Here is a 24,170-nt window from a genome sequence, read left to right as displayed (position 1 = left end):
ACTGCTCTATGGAGAAAAAAATAGTATGTTAAGTTCTGGAACTTGACTGTTTAACTCTATTAAAAACAATGTATCAGTGCATCTAATCTCTATCGATTACCTCAGGGACTTTAGGCTGTCCAGCATTGGCATAGTAGTTTGCGACAATGCATGCTCTGAGCTTGTCCATCATTCTCCTGGCCTCATTCAACCTCTGAGGGGAAAATAAACATATAATAGTTCAGCTTTTGAAATTCATGTGGTGTAATACAGGTTTAGGTGTTTACTTTATCTCAAGATGTTTGACTTCTTAATTAAGTGTTGACATTGTACCCATAATTTATCTTAAATACAGTTTCTGAGTACTTGTTGCATTGCTGATTCAAGTATTTCTGGACTAACAAAGCACCGTTAGTCCCAAAGTAAAGTGAGTATTGGACAGATAATTACCTGCCCGATAACCTCGATCTCATGCTCTTTATTCTTCATCTCAAGAGAAAACTGATCCTTGATGATCGCTTCAATCTTCTGCACTGCAGCTTCACGAGCTGGTAAAAATCAAACAACCAGATTAAAAAAACAACTTGTGTGATACTCTACATCACTGTTAGGAACCTAGTCTTACCATTCTGCTCCACCACTTTACTCCTCTTGCTCTCCTGCACTTGAGTGATGTCCTCATAGTCGGGATCTTTGTCCTCTATTTTCCTTTTCACCCCAGACATGATCACTCATTGGCTGGACTGCAGACACAGTACACAACATGCCACATAAAAAACAACACACTTGTACAGGGACAGACAGAGGCTGAGTCTCAAAACTTAGCTGCTTAAGTTACCTGTAATGCCTAATAATACGTCCTAGGTAGACAGTTTGTTAGATTTTGAGACACAGCTTAAGTATATGAGCATACAAGTGTGAATATATTTTCTTGACAAACTGATATTAGTTATTACAGAGGTTTAAAATCTAAAAATCACTTTTAAAAACAACTTACAACAGAAACAATTACGTTAGATGCTAATCTGACACACACTACGCCAAACAAAACAACCCCTTTTTAAGCAGTTACTGCACAACTCACACCACTAACGCTTTTCTAAACTGCGCAAAACGTGACGTAAACGCGCAAAAAAAGTGGTCAGTGTGTTAATTTACACAGTAAACCTACGCTGAATTGGCTGGTGAAATGTTAGCCGTTAGCTTCGGTTGGTCTCGCGCACACGAAAGTCTCGCGCGGACACACAAACTCGTGCAGGGCGCGTTCCCGCTCAGGAAAGAGCGCAGCAAGCGCGCGGCCTACATTAGTGATGACGTATAGTGAAGTGACATTCAGCCAAGTATGGTGACCCATACTCAGAATTTGTGCTCTGCATTTAACCCATCCGAAATGCACACACACAGAGCAGTGAACACACACACACACTGTGAGCACACACCCGGAGCAGTGGGCAGCCATTTTTGCTGCAGCGCCCGGGGAGCAGTTGGGGGTTCAAGTGCCTTGCTCAAGGACACCTAAGTCATGGTATTGAAGGTGGAGAGAGAGCTGTTCATGCACTACCCCCCACCCACAATTCCGTCCGGCCCGAGACTAGAACTCACAACCCTTCGATTGGGAGTCCAACCCTCTAACCATTAGGCCACGACTTCCTACTTGTTGCATTGCTGATTAAAGTATTTCTGGACTAACAAAGCACCGTTAGTCCCAAAGTAAAGTGAGCATTGGACAGATAATTACCTGCCCGATAACCTCGATCTCATGCTCTTTATTCTTCATCTCAAGAGAAAACTGATCCTTGATGATCGCTTCAATCTTCTGCACTGCAGCTTCACGAGCTGGTAAAAATCAAACAACCAGATTAAAAAAAACAACTTGTGTGATACTCTACATCACTGTTAGGAACCTAGTCTTACCATTCTGCTCCACCACTTTACTCCTCTTGCTCTCCTGCACTTGAGGTTTTCAGCGCCACCCTTTGGTGCGAAAACAAGGGGTTTGAAGCTGAGATCAACTGGATCCGTGGAACTATTTAGACTAAAAAAAGTGTTAATATAAATATAAATATTTCAGAATTTCATATATATATATATATATATATATATATATATATATATATATATATATATATATATATATATATATATATATTATACTACTTTAATGAATAGGAAACGTATGATGTATATAATAAACCACAGTAACTCAAACTACATTATCTTTAACATTTGTAAATTAAACATAGAAAAAAAACATTGAAAAGATTGAAAACCCCTGCGCTAGGAGAACATTATTTGGCCTGTACCTGAGCAAAGAGCTAAAATATTATATTAAATATTATTACTGATGTAATAATATAAAAATATTATATATTAAAATTGGTTATTTTATTTTTGCATAAATCTGCTTCAGATTTCAGTGTAAGTTTAATGCACACACTGCTTAACTATGTTTTGTTTACATGTAGTCAGCCAGGAGACATATGCTAGAAAATAGATTGAAATTTTGAACCTTGACTGAGTTAGCCCATGTTATACCCGAATCCGACCAAAGGGTGGCGCTGAAAACCACATTTACAGCAACATCTCACCATAAAGTCAATAGTGTAATTCTGCTAGTGTATGTTTTAAAACAAAAATCTATCTGGCATTATACACGTTTACATTTGTTGGCAACTGCTTATAAAAACTGAAATATAAAATTAATAAAACTACATAAAAAAATAGTAAAAATTATTTTTTTAACTAAAATTAAAATAAAAATGGAAAATTTAAAAATGAAAACTAAATATTAATAAAAAAATTAATAGTATCTCAGTGTTACTAAAATAACTGTTGTGTACCTTGATTAAAAAAAATGCTTAGAGACATAACATTTTTGTATTTTTCATCCTATTTCCATTTGCAGTTTCACATTCAAGCAGAGCCCCTCTGGTGATGAAGGCTGAAGTGTTGACGTGTTGATATGTAAAGAGTTGCTTGGAACGGATTACTTAAGTGCCATTTAAGAGACAAGGAAAAATTACAGGTCGAATGTGAAACTGCAGGTACGTTTCCTTTGTCACGCCAGCCCAGAGCAAACAAATTCATTTAGATTTTACAAAGGCAATGGCACTTCTAACAATTGCAATTGTCATGAAAAAGGATCAGGTATAAAACTACTACAGTCACAAAGGAACAATGGCAAGAGAAAAATTAAGAAGAAACCTTAAGAGGAATCAGCACTCAAGGGAAGGTCATTCTTTTCTCTTCCGCTTTTTCGCTGATGCTTGAAGAAAATAATATAGTTTTAGAGGTCAGCATTAATAAATGAAAAATAAAATACAATTTAATTTAAAGTCTTGGCCTAGACATGAGCTGACACATGTACCTGTATGGGTCAAACTGTTTGAGCTGACCTTAATAGCCTTGACCAGTTGTAAAGATGTGAATTTAACACTTGCCAGGTGTTATCCGGGAACAACAAAATGCGTAACAAATGCTTATAGAATATCTTGAGTATTAAAAAAATCTGAACCTCAGGCAAGACAAAAAAAAAAAAAAAAATCTAATAAGCAAACCAATAAAAGAACATACACTATATTTTGTTTTTGAATATGAAAGTTCAATAAATGCAAAATGCCTACTTCCACTAATTCCACTTTTTCTTAGCTGTATTTGTTTTATAAGACTATTAATATATGTTAACTTTGTTTCTGCGGCATATAAATCATTTATTAGCTAAGATATAGTTTCATATCATATTCACAACAACAACAAAAGTTTAAAGTCAGACAGGTAAACAATAATCCTTATTGTAACCACATTTACATTTCAGTCCATGCTAGAAACTCAAACATTTCAAGTTTAGTTTGAGATTCAAAACATCCAGTAGACTATAAAATATAGTGTTTATTTATTTTTTTGAAGAGCTTGGGTAATCTTTCAGAATGGGGAAGTCAACTTTTTAATTAAGAGTGGGACTATGTGTTGTATCGACCTTACATCTCCACCAGAGTATGAGGAATATAGCTTAGGTTTCCTTTTGAAGAATTTCCATTGAATCTTGAATAACGCACAATGCAAAAGTACTCCAGGGAATGCCCGGTTTCTGGAACCACAAGTATGAAGAGGGCTGTACAAACACATAATTCATGCTTCCAGATATTGAAATGACAACATAAATCATTGCAAATAAACTTTTTTTATTATTGAGGCACTTTTGCAGTTTAACAAAGTATGGTATATTATTATTGGTATATTTGAAAAATGTCCAATATTTCTTATGCTTTGGACTCAGACACAATTACAGCTACGGTTTCATTCCACTGAAATGAAATTCGAAACTGCATTTTTAGGATTTACCAGGTTATACTTATGAATGAGCTGAAAACCAACTCAAAACTTGGACCAACTGTGTCCACACAATCCTACAAAACACCACATCTAACCCAGACAAACCATATAGAGCTGGGTTGTAAAAAGTTGTCAGATGTTATTTTAACAAATTAGCATAATGGAACATACAGTATGTTGGCAAAATAACATTTACAAAAAGTATAGACCAGTACAGCTGGTAATAATCAAAATGATTGAAGGACAAATCAACATTATGTATATGAAAACATAAATAAGTATATACTGTACAGAAACACTTACATTTATGTCGTTGCAGGCAGAAATACAGGAGACGCAGTGCTTTAGGTAAACTAGCTGCCAGCATCCTGCCTGACACAGTCAGATGAATTCCACACAATTATTCTGACATGTAAATGTCTGCTTCCAGTACTGATAAGTACTAGAGCAGAGACTGCAGTTATCTTACTGCTAAACATGAAAACAGTTTCAGGTTAATTTGACCACGCGCAGCCACACGCAAACACAAGAATTTCTGACAGTCCACCTCAAAAATTCAGATGCTATCTACAGCTTTGAGATTGTTTACAAAGCACAAAGCACAGTAGAATGCATTTACCTTGCCATACATTACTAACACTAGTACATACAAGTGCATGATTGGGGCTCTGATATAAAAAATAAAAAAAAAAGATCAGAAAGGCACGTCCTGGTTGTCACACTAAAGATAAAGATACACTCAAATATAGATCTGATGCACAGGAGAGAAATAAAAAGTTTCACAGCTGTACGGTTCATCAAGAACCTATAAGAACCTGACGTGACAATTCATTGACCAAAATGACCTGTCCATCACTGAGGTATGCGGTTTCCAGCCTTAGGTTTTCATATGCTTAGAATGCAAAAACCTCCTCATGAAAACCTCATACAGCATGTCTGATGTAGTATTTAAGTGCTTCCTTTTACTTAATAAGCTAAATAATATGATGTAAAAAGCACATTAAAAGCTTCTGTCTGCAGACTTTACAAACATTGTCAAATATGCAAGAATAGTGCTACAAAATAACAAAGAAATAAAAAAAATTAAAGGCCTCAACAAATGCACATTTAAAAATAAGGGGGGGGGGGGTGACAAAACAAATCTTAAAAAAGAAACACAAATAAAAATAGTGTGCATTTTTAGAGTCAATACAGGACATCAAAGGTGATTACTCCATCAGATCTGACTCATTCTCTGAATGTATTTCACTTATGAGGAAGGTAATGTTTTGCATACTTCCTTGTTCCAGATATTTCCATTGACTGTTGCCTTACAGTTAATAACAACTTTGACACGATGATGAAATCAACTGTAGCAGTTAAACAAGGAGCTACGCCTACAGTGTAGATGTGTACATGTTAAAAAAATATCAGTGCACTCATTATAAGTGATGCAAAGTTGATATACATGTAAGAGTCTACAGCTCCATGTTTGGGACAGTCTGGATGGGTGTTTTCAGATGCTTTCAGGGTTTGTGCTGTTTTTCGCTGAAACGGTGTATGGTAACACAGCCATGGTAGGAGATGGGACGAGGCAGAGCAGCTGTGCATGTGATGATGCCAGAGGCTGGGTCGTAGCACACAACATTGTCAGAGGCGCCGCCGTTTTCCCCCCGTCCGCCCAGGATGTAGATCTTTCCGTTACAAATGGACATACCGCAACTCTCCTAAACACACAGAAACCATGATAGAATCAGTATACCGTACTAAATGAGAGGAACTTTGAGGTTTTCACTCGGCTTCAGGTACCTGTCTGCTGAAGGTGTGACCCACATGCATCCACTGGTCCTGTGAAGGATCATAGCAGTAGATGGACTTGGTAAGGCCACCGCATACGTAGATGAGGTGATTGAGAGAAACGGCAGAGATATTGGGTTTGGTGAAGGGAATGCATGCCTTGAGCTCCCAGCTGTCCGACTCTGGGTCATAACACTGGACCTAAAACACAAGGGGAAAAGATTGTTTTATAATCTCGACAATTCTTAAAATTCTAAACTAAACTATTACGTATCAGTTAGTTTAGTATTATTAATATATTATTAGTAATTTTCTGAATCCGCGTTTATATACAGTTTTCATTTTAATATTAGTTTTAGTCTTTTCATAGATGCAAACTCCTCACCTTTTTGAGAACAAAATTGGCCACCAATTTATATGAGTTTTTATATGTGTGTATACACAATATATCATTGTATAATTTTTTTTCACAACCATTATAACCTCCTATTTGCAGAAATTAAACAAACATTCCTGGATACATGAATATGCAGGTGTTATAACGGTGATCAAACACTATAGTCATAATCTCTCTTTAAATTCCTCATAGTCATAAACACAATATCCTATTCAGTGAGCTGAAAGCATAGTACCAGCCCCGTGGGCGAAAACCAGAACAACCTGGTAAATCTAATATTTGCACTCTTCAGTGCAAACATCTTTCTCTGTGTTGGCTGATGTATAGATTTGAGAAAGATTGACAATAGGGATGTCACTGAAGACACGCACACTGACAGAGAGTAAAGATACATTGTCGAAGAGACACCATTTGGAAACTCTCAGATGACAGATGCAGCATTTATATTGAGGAACCTGCAACATTTTGTATAAGAGAGCTTTGTATTAAACTACATCAGATCCTTCCCTTTCATGTTTTTCTCTCTATCCATCTTTCTTTCTGTTCCAGATGGCAAGTAAAGAATGCAGTAATCTGAGCACTGGAAAAATCAATGAGAGAAACCCATGTGAGATGTTACCCGAGACGGCAGCAGTGTCTGAGGACAATAAGCTCAGAATGCAGGCCCACCTGTCTACTAGGTTATAGACCACCTGCACAAAACACACATTCACTACCCATCTGCCGTTAGCAGCACCTTCTGTTCAAAGAGATGCCCATATTTTAGAGGTTACATTTGACAAAAGTCCTCACCTAAAACAAAAATCCAGGTTTTTTCAAGACACCTACTCAAAATCAGTACTGCAGGAAGTCTCTGCCAGCATATATAGGTGTTTTAAATAAATAACAAAGTTTGGTTTTATAGATGAGCTCGGTCTAATTTTATATTGCGGGTGTGTTTAATACGGTTTGACACTCACATTATTGGAGCAGCTGTTTTCATAGGGTTCTCCTCCAATGACGAAAAGCTTTCCCGCGCAGCTGGTGACCGCCGGGCAGGAGACGGCTTCTTTCATGGGGGCCACCTCAGTCCAGCGGTTGGAGAATGAGTCGTACACCTCCACATTACTGAGACAAGACTGCCCATCATAACCTCCAACTGCATACACCTGCAGGATACACACACAGATACGTTTACCTAGCTATCTAAAAGAATACATTTAGATAATCCAACCCTAAGAAAAAAATATTTTTAGGGAGGAAAAAAATAAATGGAAGTAATAATATTTTAAGCATTTGTTTTTTAAACTGTGCATATTTCTCTCCAGATTCAGACAGGATATATTTTCACTAGAGAGAACAATATTATGGATAAGTTCTCATATTTTAGCCAGAAGCAACAGTTTGAAGTTAAAAACATCTTGATGGATTTGATTATTACAAACATGCAGCTCTTTGCTTCACAAGACGTTTAAAGAAGGACTGAAGTCCTGTCAGTTACTTGTGAATTATTGTGATGCTTCGCACTCTCATTCTGACAGCAAACGTTCACTGCAGAAGATTAATTGGTGACCAAGTGATGTACTGCTACATTTCTCCAAATCTGCTCTGATGAAGAAACAAACTTATCAACATATAAGATCTCGGATGGCCTGAGGGTGGGCACATTTTCAGCAAAGGTTCATACGTGGGTGAACCGATTCCTTTTTAATGATGTTTAATTATCCTGCAAATTATTCTATTACTAAAACAATAAACAATGTGTGATATCAAACATATGCACCACGTTTCCCTGGCTTCGGTGTCTCTCTGTAGCTGTTCAAAGACAAGCACTCGTCGTATCCTCTCCACAAACAGCTTTATCCTCAAACTGACACAGCAGAGGAAGTGTGGAGGGGGCACGATAACAACACAATGACACTGACCCACATTAAACCTGTTCAACAGGAAACCAGTTTAACAGAGAGGAGAAACAGTTCACAGTTACAGCCTAAGGCTTAAGATCATGTGTAATGTGAACACACATACAGACTGATGACCTCTGACCTCAGAGGCTAAAGTTCTCTAATTCACACTCTCTTGTGGCTTAAACCCTGTCCCTGCATCTTCACTGATTAAAATGACATTCATTCCACTGAAATCCATAATCTTATATTTATTCATTAAAAGGAAAGTAATTGTACGCATACCAAAATGTCATATACTTCTGCTTCCATTTTAAATATATATGGTGGTTACTGGCTTGTTAAAGTTGCAAAAAAAACAAAAACATCAGGATTTGAACCCCACTGTCTCTGCCCACTAAGACATGCAAGTCTTTTTTATAAGGAACTGCACAAACAAGATAAGAGAATGAAGTTGATGGACTGAAATCATGCAAGATATGCTATCAAACATGATTTTCTACCATCTACACGTACATGCATTCTTCATTCTCTTATCTTGCTTGATCTGTTTTTCAGCAAAACACTAGGGGTTCTTCTGAAATGTCAAACAAAAGAGACTAATTTTTCAAAGGGTCACTATCTGAACTTGGTTATTAGGGGGTGAGTCCACGATGGCTACCTGATCAGACGTGTTTGTGTTAGCTCTGGCACCAAGTGTGCTTAAACAGATCAAAAATACTTTAAGTTAATTGTATGCTATGTTTGTTTTGTTACATCTTTGACTTGACATTTTCTCCTGTATTGTGTTGCCATGGAATGTAAACATGGTCCTTTGAATTATTTTTCGGTCGATGCTAATGTGGCTAACATTAGTAATAATGCGTGCTCACCAGCCAGCAGTGGTCATGATTGCATTGCTTCTTGCGGCATATGGATGCCAGGCCTCATATGGTACGTTGCAAATTAAATTGGATGACTTGTATAAATTAAGAGCAGAAGGTGCTTTCTTAAGGTCAAGGGCTTAAGGCAATGGTGTCTTGAATACGGAGAACAGATGTCTTTCTATTTCTTTACACTTAAAACAGGGCTAAACACAATTCTATTTGTCAGTTAAATATTGGAATGGTTGTCTCAGAAAATCCTAAAGAAACGTATCAATTTGTAAATTTTTACTCAAATTTATATGAATCTAAATTGAATCTAGATGATTAGGATACATTTAGTAAGCATCTTAGTAACTTTAATTCTGTTAATCATGATGATTAAAACATTTAATGTGAGTCACCAATTACTGTTTATGAGGTTAGAAAGCAATTCAAAATAAATTCTAGCCAGGTTAATCAGACAATTAAAACTATCCAGTTGTTTTCTAATGCTTCTGGTTTGTACCTTAATATATAAAATGTAAGATATTAGTCCTGAAACTCCTCCCTTCTGTATCTGCATTAAAGAAACTGTTAACTATTAAGGTGTTGTCATGTCGAAAAATGAACACGATAAGACTTTCCATGAATTTTAATCCTGCCTTTGAAATGATTAAAAGTAAATGTAATCTTTGGGTATTAAAACCTGTTAACTTTCACCCGTCCCCTCTGTGGGACGCCTACATTTACTTCACTATATTACAATTAAATCTAATCTAATCTTGACAAACTATATATTGTTGGAAAGGTCTACGACTCCCAAATATATATTTTACCAATGTTTTTTGTTAAAAATTATGTAGGAAAAGTAATCGATTAATTTATGACAAGAGTGCACCCTCAAAAATCTAAATTATAACTGGAGTTTTGACCTTTGTTTAAAAAAAAAAAAAAAAAAAGACTTCTTCATTGCCTTTTTCTCTATCACATTTTAGAAATCATCAGAAGTTATATATCAACTGAAAACATAAAATCTCAAAATCCATCCTTTAAAACCCATTTTAAAATCAGACATTGCATTACCATGTAAATGGTACATCAATATCATGTTACAAAATGATTTTCATTCATGAATTATAAAAATTTAAGTCTGGATTGTGCACTACAAAGTCTATGTTCAAAATGTGAGAGACAGTTAAGGGGTTTAAGGGACCTGTCCCTAAAGGTAGAGTTTCTAGAAGGAATTTCTAGACTAACCTAAATTGCTTTAGTTATACATTTAGACAATAAAACTGTTCAAACTTTTGATCAGATTTTGTTTTTATTTTTATCGAAGAATTGTGCACACTAAATCTGTAGTTATAAATTCCCTTAAAAATGGTGGACTTGACATTCTAGATTTCTCTACTTTAAATAAAATTTCAAAATTAATTTTGAAAATAAAATTTTGTTTGAAAAAACGTATTTATTTATTAATTTAGAAATTGTATTTTTGACAAATTCTGGGGTCTTTCTTTTTTACTAATGTGTGATTATAAGATTGAGAAATTGCCAAGGAAATCTGCCTTTCAAGATTTTTTAGCTTGGAAACTAATCTACAAGCACTAATTTCCTCTGGGGCGTTATTTTATTTGGACCACCATTGTATTTTGTATAAACAAAATTACTATTTTGTTTAAACGCTGATTTGATAAGGATATTGTTTTAGTTTGTCATAAGTTTTCCAAAGAACATCTAAATGTTTCAGAGAAGGCTTGGAAAAAAGTGCTGTGGTGAGATAAGACCAAAATCGAGCTCTTCGACATTAACTCGACTCGCCGTGTTTGGAGGGAAAGAAATGCTGACTTTGACCCCAAGAACACCATCCCTACAGTCAAGCACGGAGGTGGAAACATTGTGCTTTGGGACTGTTTTTCTGCTATGGGTACAGGACGACTTCACCTCATTGAAGGGCAAATGGATGGGGCAATGTACTGTAAAATCTTGGACGAGAAACCTCCTTTCCTCAGCCAGGACACTGATGATGGGTCATGGATGGGTCTTCCAGCATGGCAATGACCCAAAACATACTACAAAGGCAACAAAGGAGTGGCTCAATAAGAAGTTTATGGAGTGGCATAGCCAGTCTCCAGACCTCAATCCTTCAGAAAATCTGTGAAAGGAGCTGAAATTTTGAGTTTCCAAATAATAGTCAAGAAACCTTAAAAATTTAGAGAGGATCTGTAAAGAGGAGTGGATCAAAATCCCTCCCGAGATGTGTTCAATCCTGCTGACCAACTACAAAAAACATCTTACCTCTGTGCTTGCACCTAGTACTAAGTCATGTTCTGGTTGGGGATCAAATACTTATTTCACTCACTGAAATGCAAATCAATTTTTAACCTTTATATAATGTGTTTTTTTTTCTGGAATTTTTGGCTGGTCTCTATCCATTAAAATAAACCTACAATACAAATTACAGACCCTTCATTTCTTTGTAAGTGGGCAAGATTACAAAATCAGCATGTGGTCAAATAAATATTTTCCAACTGTATGAGTGTCTTGCTTTAACTTTCCTGTGACTCCCAAAAGATTATCTTGTCTCTCTTCTTCTATAATCAATCTAACTGATACAGTGTGTTTGATTTGTTCCCCTGGCTTCATAATGTCTGGTGTACGGTTTTGTTTTTGTTGTTTAAAGCATTAAAAAAAGCATTGTAATTATGGTATCCAGTAGTGCACAACACAGCAGAAACAAGCTGCAACACAACAAAATTAGTCCTATGCATTGTGTTGTGGCAATTTTATTGTGGTGTTGAGATTTCGGTGTGTTGTGGACTTCTGGGCCACCGTTAGTAATCCATTTAGCATGCAAACATGGCCGTAAACAATGCAAAATGTAATGCATAAAAAAATAAACCTCAATGAAAAACATTTAAAGGGTAGTTCAAAGTAATACAAATTCTGCAGCATCACTTGCTCACCCTCTTGTTAAAGAAAACGTCATACATGTTCAGAACAACATGAGGGCATAAATGTTATATTTTTGGTTGAACTGTTTCCTTTAAAATGTTAACTCATTTCCATCCTCCTTATAAAGAAACAAACATCCTTAAAAACAAGCATATGTGTCTGTAAACAGCTACAGAGAAGGATGGGCACCGGGCGGGTACACACACACAGGAAAAGAGAGAAATTACAACAACCCTTTTCCAAGAAAAAAAAAAGTCTCAAGAGAGCATTTTGTGTATGTCTCTCTCTCGCTCTCTCTCAGTCTCTTTGTCTCTCTTGTTATGTGTACGAACAGAAAACATGCATTCAATCCAAGCAGGGAGCACATCACACCCCCTGCATGTGTAATAAAATGCATGTGTTTAAAACATTCACAAACTCTCAAAATAAAAAAATAAAAACCATCATAAAACATGAAAAACCCACAAACAATTCACAGGAAGTGAAGGATGATTCTCCATAAGACAAACACAACACAATAACTAGGGTAGCTAATTTCCACAAAATTATCAGTTAAATGGCAAGAGCACAATCTGATTACAGCTGTAGACATTTTATCATAACAACAGTCTAGGGGTGTCACGACTCGCGACATACAGGTTTTGATGATAACCATGTTATGCAAATAATGAATTATGGACATCTTGTTAATTTAGAGTGTGGTGATATACCAGTATTGGCGAGAGCCACACTATTTTAAATTAAATTAAATTTATGCATTTAGCAGACGCTTTTGTCCAAGGTGACCTACAGTGCATTCAACATTTTTTATCTAACATGTGCTCCCTGGGAATCGAAACCACAACCTTGCACTGCTAACGCAATGCTCTACCACTTGAGCCACGAAAACAGTATTTAAAATGTAATATTAAAACAATATTTAAAATGAACAGGACACTTATGATAACATGACATGCAAATGGCCTACTCTTGCCCCCATACCTGTTGGACCTCAAAGGTGGCAGTATTTCACCTTAACGCTGAGATCTGTCAAAACAAGAAGACGACGCAGTGTCCTGCCGCGATACTCTGAGAAGAGCCATGTTCAATATTATATAAACTATATGTTGCCATTATTTTACTCATCATGGAATGGGAAACGCTGCATTAGCCAGTTAACAGCAGTTACCGGTCCTCTTTTAATAAAGGGGTGATTCCTAATTTGTAACTCATTTTCTGTACTCAAATTTTTGTATTTGTATTTGCAATCAAATCATGACCAATACATGTGCGTAGCACTTGATTTCTTTGTTCAAATCTATTACACAATTAAGACAAATCTAGAAAAACTAAACAACCACATTGCTACACTAAACTCGGTAAAATGTTAAGTTGGTGGCAGAGCCATGCACTTAAAGGGATAGTTCACCCAAAAATGAAAATTTGATGTTTATCTGCTTACCCCCATATAATGTAACTAGTTAGGAGGGTGTGGATGCGATGGCCTGGGGGTAAGCAGATAAACATCAAATTTTCATTTTTGGGTGAACTATCCCTTTAATGCATCATCTGCGGCCGTTCTAGATGCACATTAAAACTGAATTAGAAGCACGTTAACTGCATGACTTCATTGGCGCCACTGCAACTATAGGTTAAAGAGAAAAAAATAAGGGTACGCAAGTTAACATGTTAAAGTATCGTTTTTGATGTTTATATTTATTCATCATACTGTTGAACTTGATAGTATTTTCTCTCTTGTTATTTCATAGAGAGCAAATAAAGCCAGAGTCTCAGGTCAGCTGTGACCTAAAGAAGAAGTGAAAATGCATGTGCCCTGTTCTTCAGTATCCTTAAGTTCACTGGGTAAAACTAATAACTAAATAAACTAAAAATGTATTTGGCTGATTCCCCAAGGTTTCTATAGATATCATTCTTTTGGCCCAAATAACCATCGTGTGAAAAACCTACAAACCTACAGTCCTAAACACACACTTAAACCTTGGTTACTAAAATGCACTATTTGCACTTATTTTTTTATTTTTTTGCACTTATATCTAATGGATAGTTTTGTGCTGTAAAATGTAAAGCTTATTTCTCTTACGCCACTGCCAAAGTGTTTAATCTTATTTGAAGCATAAACCACAAAATAATTTATTTCCTATATGCTTAAAAAAATGCCAACTGGGTAAGACATTTTTTCCCCCGCCAGTTTAAAGTAGAGCAAACGTTAAGTCTATCTGTCTGCAATATTTGAAGATAATTCTGGAGAAGAAAGAGAAGAAACGTTTTGAGTCATTTCAATACAGGGTTAATTATTAAAAGGAAAAACAAAGGAACAAACAGGGGTGGGGATGCCTAAATAAAGCCAAAATCATATTTGTCCATCAACAGCCATTCAAAAATAGCCATGTATTTGAAACCAATTAAAGAGATTTTTCCCAAGCAACACTTAATATAAATATATGTACTTACATTAGATGTTTTATAAGTGCAACACAAAGGTGCAAATCCTGCATAAAATTTCTCCATACAGTCACAATGCAGTAAAGGAAGTGTGCTTTTGATTTAGGAAATGGGACACTGGGACTGGAAAGGACACACACAGACAGACGCACACCACTCCCTCTCACCTTCCCCAGGAGGACGGTCATCTTGTGTCTCCATCGACCCTTATTAAGAGAGGCCACTCTGATCCAGATGTTGAGCTGAGAGTTATACATCCAGACGTAACTGCTGTTGATGCGTCCGCCTGTAAATAACAACCACAACATTAACAACAGCATAAGCAAGCTGTCTGTGTGTGTGTGTGTGTGTGTGTGTGTGTGTCAATTATATTTACCCAAAAATTACCAAAAACTGACAAACCCTTCCTTTGGAGATGCTTGAGGATAGCCTCATTTGTATAAAAAATAAAAATAAAAATAAAGATAAAATTCTGTGAGGGTTATTTCTAACGGCTCAGTATAAAAACAATACAAGTCTATGGAATGACCCCGTTTAGACAAGCGAGTGTTTTTATTATGAACAAAAAACTTGTTTAATTGAATAAATCTGAAATAAAATACATTTCAAATATTTTATATGAACAATTTAAATGGAAATTTAAAAAGCTGTTTGGCATATATGTGTTTGTTTGTGTGTGTGTGTGTGTGTGTGTGTGTGTGTGTATACAGTATAATGTGTGTGTGTGAAAACTCTGCATATAATCCCTTTATAATGAAGACAAAAAGTATTTTGAGACTTTTTGGATTTCAAACATGAGTTGATTATTTTCTGACCTAATATAATGATCTAGTACTCTGCCATGACCTATTAATGGCTTAATAGAACATCAACTAAAATTACCTTGAGCCCAAACATTGCAGAAATTGGCTCAGAAAAGTGAAATTAGTTCTGGGCATCATTTAGTTCATCAATGACATTCATACATTTTTAAGTGTCCAGATACTTTTTCTGGCCACAGTATAGTTTGTTTGTCAACCACTAGCAGCTTGCTTGTGGTCCAATGTTTCAAATTTGCAAACCCACAAACAGGTTATTAATTCTCAGTTTCAGACAACACCATGTCTGTAATTACACAAACCACAGTGCTTCACCGGTGTTCCTGTTAAACAGAGAAGCTCCCTCTGTTCTGAACGTCCTTTCTTGTTGTCATCTGTGTTTATCTAAACCCGCTGAGGCCTGTTCTAATCTTTGTCACTTCACATCTCGGCCAAATGGCTGGTTATTATCCAAACAGCAGGTCTAAAACAAGCTCTGACAGTCCTTCTCTCCCACACACACACTCAACACCTGGGAGAAGGCCATTCCACTTTAATTCTGTTACAGACTTAGATAATGAAGTTCTGAGAAGTGCTCAGAGGCACTTCTTCCCTTTCAGAGCCATCAAAGTTCCTTCAAGGTAGGTCAGTGCACTAGATGACCATCTTGGTAACGCCTCTATCCAGCTATTTTTGCTGCAGGTAACACTGATATTATAAATTTAGCCTCTTTAGCTCATATTTAAAATGCACATGAGTGCTAAAGTAAACAAACTCAAAATAACCCGTTTTTTTTGACTGAAAGTCTGGGGAAATGAAAAAGGGAAGCTGAAAGATTGAAAAAGTGGAGGTAGAAAATAATAAAAGAACGTTTTTGAGGAAGTACAAGCAGCACAACAAGAACTACATTGCTCATAAACTCCATTAGCGGATTAGCTGCGCAACTGTCTGCTAAACAAAGACAGATTCACAATCTCTGATTATAGAGGCTGAGCTTGCTTTGTCATCTAAAGCTGAGTAAACATAATAATGACAAAATAAAGGCCCCAGTCCTTTTTGTTTGCTCTTCTGTCAATATCCCTTGACAAATACCATCAAGCCTTTCAGACTGAAGACCAGACAAACCAGCATTTAAGATGAAGCCTGTCTCCAGCTGACACTTTACATGTTGTCACTAAGCAGGCAATTTCAAGACCGGATGCAAAACCTGCAGATGAATAGAAACTAGTCATTAACACAAACATTGCTCCACACATGCTGAAGGGACATTTTTTTTTTACCAGACCTTGATGACATACTTTAAAAATCCTGAAAAACGTGTGTCATTTGAGTTATTTAGCTAAAATAAAATGGCACGAATAAACCAATGTAGGCAGTGATGTTGATCAAAGTGTGTGTTTCTGAGAGTTTGAGTGTGAGAACACGAGTGCGAAAACAGCACTATTCATGGAAATCAGACTCACAAAACACACTCCATACTACTTGGCTCTACAAACAATGGCTCTAGATGGAGAAGAATAAGAATTACACAATTCAGAATTCCTCATTATGGCATCCAGTTTGTTTAAACAAAAACACATGTGAGCTGAAGGAATTTAGGTCAAGTCTAAATGCATAAAACATCAGTGATACAGAAACTCCTCGAATGCATGACCTGCATCAGTGACCCTGGTTGACGTGATGCAATAACCTTACCAACATCTGCAGCCAAAAACTGCAGATCATTCTTGGAACTATCCTAAACTCTTGTTGCAAATACTCCCCAAAGATGCCTCTCGCCTGTGCCAGTTAGAGTTTAACATGTCCCAAGCACTCAGCCAATAGAACGTTTGCCAGGGAGAACAGCCCTTGACACACTGGCTGATCACAGAGGCAGCTGTTGTTTCCGATTTTCCTCAAATCATAAACAGCTGTTCCAGAAATGTCCTCACAAACAAAGCATTTGCTCACAAACAAGCCCTCAACCCACCACAGAAAACCCTGGACTAATTTGTCCAACCCATCCAAACAACAACAGTGTTTGTTAAATTAAGCTCAACTGAACAATGGGTTTAAAATTGTTTGCTAACACTTTCTAAAGAAAATATGAGTGGTGCTTGCTAGGGATGGTTGCTTACTGGCACAATTTTTAAGAACCCATTTCCAAGTATCTATGATATTCTGATCCCCATACATGATTTGGTTCCTGTCTTCAAAACTGATTCAATTGAACAGTTTTCAAACGGTGAGGTGGTATACAGTCAGATCACCTTTCCTCACACTTCACATAGTAATAATCTTGTAAGTAGGACACTTCAAATGTTTGAAGGTAAAATAAAAAACTGTTAGAATTGCAAAAATGTACATCTACAATTTATATAAGATGTAATTTATGTTCCAGAAAAACATCCCTAACGTGTAAATCTGGCTGAATCTATAGGAACAAACAACACTGCTCGAAAGTGTGTGTGTGTGTGTGTGTGTGTTCAGGTTCCACACAACTAGTCACTTTCTGATCAGTCACTGTGATCAAGAACAGGACACACCAGCACCTAAAGTACAACACATTTCACCATGTCCTAACCACACTTTATAAGTTTCCAGTCATTTTTCTGTCTGCAGTTAAAACAAAAATACAGCATAATGTAACAAAATCCCAACCAATTAGAAAATAAAGGGTGTTTCATATAAAGCTACGATGAGGGCTTTGGACCAGTGAAGTTTCACTGTGGGTGGGGCTACTCAAAAACAGAAAACAAAATTACTTATCGCATAGAAATAAGAGGGTCTTACCTGACACAATGATATCGTTGCGGAGGGCACACACTGCATACTCAGACTTAGTGTACTCGGGGTGTTTAGCAAGAGATGTCCACTCTCCCGTTACAGGGTCGTAGCATTCTGTGTACGGCAGATTGAAACCCCCCATTCGCTCACAGCCTCCCACCACCACAATGACCTCAGAGAAACCAGTAGACCTGCAGAAAGGGAATAATAACAATATCAGATAAGCACAGGCTTTGAAGTGCTGACATCATCAGAAAGTGGTTAAGCTTCATTCTTGCAAAGGTTCAATGAGCTTCCGCTATGATTTACTGGAGAATGATGAATCATCTTTCTAGGCACTGTCACAAGTAAAAGACCCACATGACAGGAGTTTTTTTTAGTTCTAGACAATAAAAAGTGCATGCATTCAACCAAAGCCCTACTCCTACAACACCATGTGATAAAGTCCAGATTGAGTGTCTGCAGAGCTTGTTTATATGTGTGCAGCACAGAGAAATCTCAAGTCCTGTAGAGTGAAGGTGTGTGCATTTCTAATTTGTGTTTAGGCTGTATGTGTGCATTCATTGGCACTAAATAATCTTGAAATATGATTTTCAATAAAGGTTATATGGCTGTCTCTCTGCCAGCAGAGTAGAATGTCTGAAAGCAAGCTCATACATTTTCAACCTCCAATTCATGATACTGACTCCAAACACAGATACTGCTTCTAAATACAAGTTTTAGGGTTCTGACTCTAAATACAGAAACTCCATATCGAGATAATGCCTCCAAGTACTGATTAAACCTCCCTACATCTGACTCCTATAAAGATGCTACTCTAAAAATACTTTATATACTTTGGATACTAATCCAAAAACAGTTTCCCTAAATAAATACTGCCTCCAGAGCAAGACATGCTGCCACTAAACAAAGATGTTTTCTCATTTTGAGCCCTTTTTTTATATATATACTTTCTATAAACAGAAGTAGTTAATGATATCAGACGAGTGAGTGTGTAGAAATGGACTATATTTGTTCTAAATGGAGATGAATTATGCAATTAAGTTACTAAGGTTTAAGCCCAAATTATACATTTATTGTTAACAAATTGCGTATTTAAAGTATTTAAAGGATGGTGTAACAATGCTGCATGTCTCATCCTCAAAAGTTCAACAAACCTGTTTTCAGTTTGTCCAAGTTTCACTTTCATTCTGTGAATTGCATATAATTTTAGTCCCTTACAGGAAGAAGAAACTATTTGTTTTATTAAGAGCAAATCATCTTATCGGCCAATTTCCGGTCAGAAATGTTTGTGTACCTGCGGGGTCTGGTTCGTGGCGACATCATCTCATTGCCGAGTATGTGATAACGACGTGCTTCGTGCAGCAGCTGGTAACATTCTGGAGCATTCTGGATCAATTTATCGCCTTCCACCTGTAAAATACGATCACATTCTTAATGCATGACCTTCATCTGGCTCCCTTATATCTACCTTCCTTTAGAGTCCGGCTATCTTGTTTAAATAATCTTATTGCATTACGACAATAAGGAAAGAGCTTTGACTTGGCAAACATCAACACACCTGCCCATAGTATTCAACTGAACCCCCCGAGATCTTGATTAACTGGTTCAAAGAGTGTTTGATAATCATTGGAGCGAAATGCTGCACTCCATTTGTACTCGTAAGTTGGAAATTACTAAGTTCACTGTTTGAACTTTTCACTGAGTTCTAACTCGGAAAATTAGGAGGAACTTCAACAACCTGATGTCAGAAGCCAATATGGCTGCTCAGTGCATCAACAGAAATGAAACAGTAGTTATATACTGTTTATTAACATTTCTGTTTGTCTCAGTAACCCCAGGGGTGCACACAGTGCTATCCAGGATGCCAACTTGGGTACTGGAACGTGGTCAACTTGGATGTGACATCATTCTTAACTCTGGTGTCCAACTTTCAAGGTAAATGGAATGCAGCAACAACCAGCCAAATCTCAAGGCCTTACTTTATTTGGTTCTGTAACTTTAGGACCAAGCCATACCCAAGGTTTGGTTCATTTTCACTTTAAGGACACTAACAAACAAACCAAGGTTGATTTTATGATCTCTATAGAGTGCTGCAGGGATGATGTTTCTTGTGTTCATTTGTGAAGATTATCATGACGAACAAAATGTTTATCAACTTTTAAACTTTTGTTGGTCACAGAACTTATTTTCTGAAATAATCCAACAGCCAATTTCTGGATTCGTTGAACTAGTAAAGAGCTTCTCCACCAGTTCAAATGAATTTGAATTTACCACTCACCGTCTGTACAAAATAGTTTGGGTGCAGGAGAGGCAGTCGGACATGTTGTAGTAGATCTTTCAGCATGGGTCTGCGGTACTCCACGCCATGGTAGACCCAACGCATTACTGCCTCAAACACCATCTCCTCCCTGGAAATGGATAGCTCATCGCTGGCCAAGTATTCCTGCAGCTCATCCTTGTGAAGATCTAGAAACTCCTCATGCTGAGCAACTTCTGGAAAATTCAACAAGGCGAAAGCACGGCAGCGACTGGCCAGCTGTTTGAGAGAGTGGGCATCTGCGAAACGCTGGATCCCAAGGCAGTTGCAGGGGTCCAGCTGCTCTTCCAGGAATTTTGCACAAGCATCCCGCAGTGTGTTGATCTGGAAGAGGCTGGAGGTCTCGAAGAGGAACTGGACGTTGTGGGTGGTGATGCAGGCACGACCGGTGTAAACATACTGCAGGAATGTGTCCATAGCATCAGCCTGGATGCCGTTGATCTCCACAAGCATCTCATGGCTCTCTCTGTGGTCGTTGCAGAACATGGCACGGAAGTAACTGCTGCAGGCCGACAGCACGGCACGGTGACATGGGAATTCGCGACCTTGGACACTTATGATCACGTCCGTGAAGAGGCGGCTGTCGCGGAACTCGTTGAAGACCTGAAGGACACTCTCAGAGTGAGAGGAACCGGAAGAGAAGTTGTACACATCGTTCAGGGTCTTGGACTCTATCTCAAAGACTTTACGCTTGATTGCCAGGGATTCCGGCACACCACCAGAGTTCTCATGATTCAGACGGCGACCCAGAATGAGCACCATGATTGTATCTGATGAGAGCACTTCACCAATAAACAATCACAATAAGGGGTTGCAGGAAGGATTGGGGAACATCAAAACCTGCAGAAGAACAGCATTTACAAAAAACAAACATTACATTAGTGGTATTCAGTACATTTCTGGAGGTCCACCTTCTTGAGATTAGCATTACTATCTATGCTGCAACACATAAGTCTGTAATTTTCAGGTAAACCCAAAGACCTGTTTAAGATGTGTTTCAACTCAAGAGAACTAAATTGTGAAGGAAATATTGACCTTGTGGCATTTCATAAAGAATACGGCCAGGCTCACACTTTAAAAGGAGGCATTATGACCCAGATGTGGAGGCTAAAGGTCAAGTTCATGCTCAAGAGGATATCAATAGTAACAAGTATTTTTAAAATCTAGCATTATTTACTAATATAACCATTTTCTTCATTAGATTAGTGAGCATGTATTTTAAAATGGTGGTCATACTTATAACAACAGGCAAAAACAATGCTTAATTAGTATTTTGACCATTACATTCAATTTATGTATCCCATCTGAGTGATCTAGTTGAAAATCATTTGAAAATTGAAGTAAAAATGTAATTTAATGAGAAAACTGAAAACCATCCAACAATTCCAAGGGTCACTGACCTATATATATATATATATATATATATATATATATATATATATATATATATATATATATATATATATATATATATATATATATATATATATATATATATATATATATATATATATATATATATATATATATATATATATGTTCCTGTCACTCATTTGGTAGAGCATTGCATTATCAAGCGCAAGGTTGGGGGTTCAATTCCCTGGAAATTGATAGCCTGAATAAACTGTAAGTTGCTTTGGATAAAAGCGTCTGATAAATGCATAAATTTAATATATATATATATATATATATATATATATATATATACTCTCTCTCTCTCTCTCTCTATATATATATATATATATATATATATTTATTCAACGTTTAATGTGTCTAATGGGAGTTTGACTATTATTTTGTGTGATCTTTATGACAAAGATGGAATCTGGAGTCAGTCACTCACTCGCTCAAATTTGTTCAATCCACATACATTTTAATCATCTATTTTCCATGTGCACTTTTTTCTTTTCTTCACACCTGTCATGTTTTTGCAGTCACATCGCGTCTGGACACGACAAAGCATTGCAAATCATTTTAACTTTGTGTCAGTACATCATAAATAGAACGAGGCAGAAGTCTACTGCTGTGGATTTGTTTTATGTCGCCACATCCACTGTAGACATCATCACTGATGGATTCGATTGTATTTTGTTGCGTTGCACCACACCGCTTGCATGCCGTGAAAACACAATGTCACTTTCTGCTGCGTTTGAAATTTCATGGCACATTACTTGAAATAAGAACGGCCAAATATTTTTCTCCTGCAGGCCATTTATTAGGGAAACCTGATATAGACTACATTAATGTACAATTAGGCTATTATTCATTATATTAAGGAAAATGTGAATATTAGTGTTATTTAAATTGTATTATGAGTGTTATAGAAAAAAAAGAATACAAATGTTTTAGGTAAATAAAAAAAAAAGCAAATTACTGAAAAATCATAACAGAAAGCACAGGCACTGAGTTCATAACTAGAGCACACTGAAATACGTCAGGACATGTGACCAGTAAAGAAAAAAACAAAAGAAACTATTCCTCAAGAGAATAGTGCACTGATATAAAAAGACCACTGATTCTTTGTGGCTGAGAGATAAAGTGAGTGAGTGAGCAAGAAAGAGGGAGAGTTTGCGCAATCTTTTTTTGAAGTCACTCAGGTTTGTTTTGTTGTGGAAGTAGAAATAAAGGAACATGAATGGTTGCTCAATATTTCCTCCACAGCTGAAGCGGTTTGACAGGAAAACATGCCACATGCGGACTCAAATGATGACATAATATAAATTAGATGAATTATGTGCGATTTATACTCATTAAAAGGCTTTAAACCACAGACAAAGAATCCCTAGGTGTTTAGAGAGACCAGATTTCTAAATAGCCTGCAGAAAAATCCATTTTAAGATGACAATTGTTTTTTAGATGGTCTAAAAACTCATGAGTTGAAGCTGGGTGAAACCTAGTCCAGACATTATGTTTCAATAATCATCCCAGCGGTTTTGTTGCAGGTTCAAGGTGATCTACCAGAGATTTATAGTAGTTGTAGTTTCTAAATAAACATTCCGTATCAAACCTAAGAGCTGCCAGCAGAAATGATCTCAGTACCAGATTCAGAGTAAAAATTAAAATACAAATGATAATAATTCTATTAAGAAGTGATATATATAAACACACACAGACACACCATGTTTTATGCACATATGTATATGTATATTATATATTATATTTACACATTATAGATTGCATTATTTAGACATAAGCAAATATTAAGATTTATTCAACTACACATAGGAAAAAGCGCCATAAACAAACATGGATTAAGTCTCAATCCATCGTTTAAAATCAATCACTGAAATTGCTCATATAAAAGCATTATTTTTCTCACCTTATCCACAGGAGACCAACTTTCTGCCAAACATCAAATTTAATAGTAAGGGTTAAAGATCCTTAAAAGTAAATACAAACAAACAAATCCGGCTGTTTCTAAAAAAGAGATCCATAAGCGTGAGCACTAGTGCTGTCACTGTTAAGCTTTCTTTGTTATCGTCCGTCTCTCTCTGCGTGTTCTGGCACAAAGAATGCACACACAGGCTTCGTACTTCTGTTTTGTCAGCTGTTCAAGGGAAATGTGTTCATGGGAAATGTAGTTCTGTCGCCGTTTCATAAGTCCTTAAACCCAGCAAAAGAACATCATATCCCAGAATTAATTGCGGGAGAATTTCCATGTGGTTGCTGATCGTTGTTTGC

At 36.8% G+C, this 24,170-nt stretch overlaps 2 protein-coding genes across 9 annotated transcripts in view; both read right to left on the bottom strand.

The window, feature by feature from the left end:
* yeats2 (YEATS domain containing 2) overlaps positions 1-1,966 on the bottom strand; it is a 35,365-nt gene extending 33,399 nt beyond the window's left edge. For 2 of the 8 annotated variants that reach the window (XM_052548278.1, XM_052548280.1), the window contains exons 1-4: positions 1,151-1,281; positions 605-722; positions 430-527; positions 101-193 (exon numbers count right to left, since the gene is read on the bottom strand). In XM_052548278.1, the coding sequence (XP_052404238.1) occupies positions 101-193; positions 430-527; positions 605-704 (291 nt within the window). In that variant the 5' untranslated portion in view covers positions 705-722; positions 1,151-1,281. Of the gene's footprint in view, positions 1-100; positions 194-429; positions 528-604; positions 723-817; positions 840-976; positions 1,282-1,717; positions 1,816-1,893 lie in introns of those variants that run through there. The other 6 variants (XM_052548279.1, XM_052548276.1, XM_052548281.1 and 3 more) reach the window with 6 other exon arrangements.
* Positions 1,967-4,140: 2,174 nt separating this feature from the next.
* On the bottom strand, positions 4,141-24,018 carry klhl24a (kelch-like family member 24a). The gene is made up of 8 exons (XM_052549484.1): positions 23,809-24,018; positions 20,451-21,329; positions 19,467-19,582; positions 18,176-18,360; positions 14,774-14,892; positions 7,444-7,632; positions 6,100-6,288; positions 4,141-6,017 (listed from the first exon to the last, which is right to left on the bottom strand). The coding sequence occupies exons 2-8, from the start codon at positions 21,249-21,251 to the stop codon at positions 5,817-5,819; spliced, it is 1,800 nt and encodes a 599-aa protein (XP_052405444.1). The 5' UTR covers positions 21,252-21,329; positions 23,809-24,018; the 3' UTR covers positions 4,141-5,816.
* Positions 24,019-24,170: the final 152 nt, after the last annotated feature.

This window comes from Carassius gibelio, chromosome B2, assembly GCF_023724105.1.
Source record: "Carassius gibelio isolate Cgi1373 ecotype wild population from Czech Republic chromosome B2, carGib1.2-hapl.c, whole genome shotgun sequence".
Taxonomy (NCBI): Eukaryota; Metazoa; Chordata; class Actinopteri; order Cypriniformes; family Cyprinidae; genus Carassius; species Carassius gibelio.
This window is presented reverse-complemented; position numbering and strand designations above follow the sequence as displayed.

What these genes read in the sequence shown, in the direction of transcription:
- klhl24a (XM_052549484.1), bottom strand. Translation starts at nt 21,251, where the DNA reads ATGGTGCTCATTCTGGGTCGCCGTCTGAATCATGAGAACTCTGGTGGT. An exon ending in CAAACTATTTTGTACAGACG is followed by an intron (nt 19,583 to 20,450) that starts GTGAGTGGTAAA and finishes CGTATTTTACAG; the next exon opens with GTGGAAGGCGATAAATTGAT. An exon ending in CAACGATATCATTGTGTCAG is followed by an intron (nt 14,893 to 18,175) that starts GTAAGACCCTCT and finishes TGTTATTTACAG; the next exon opens with GCGGACGCATCAACAGCAGT.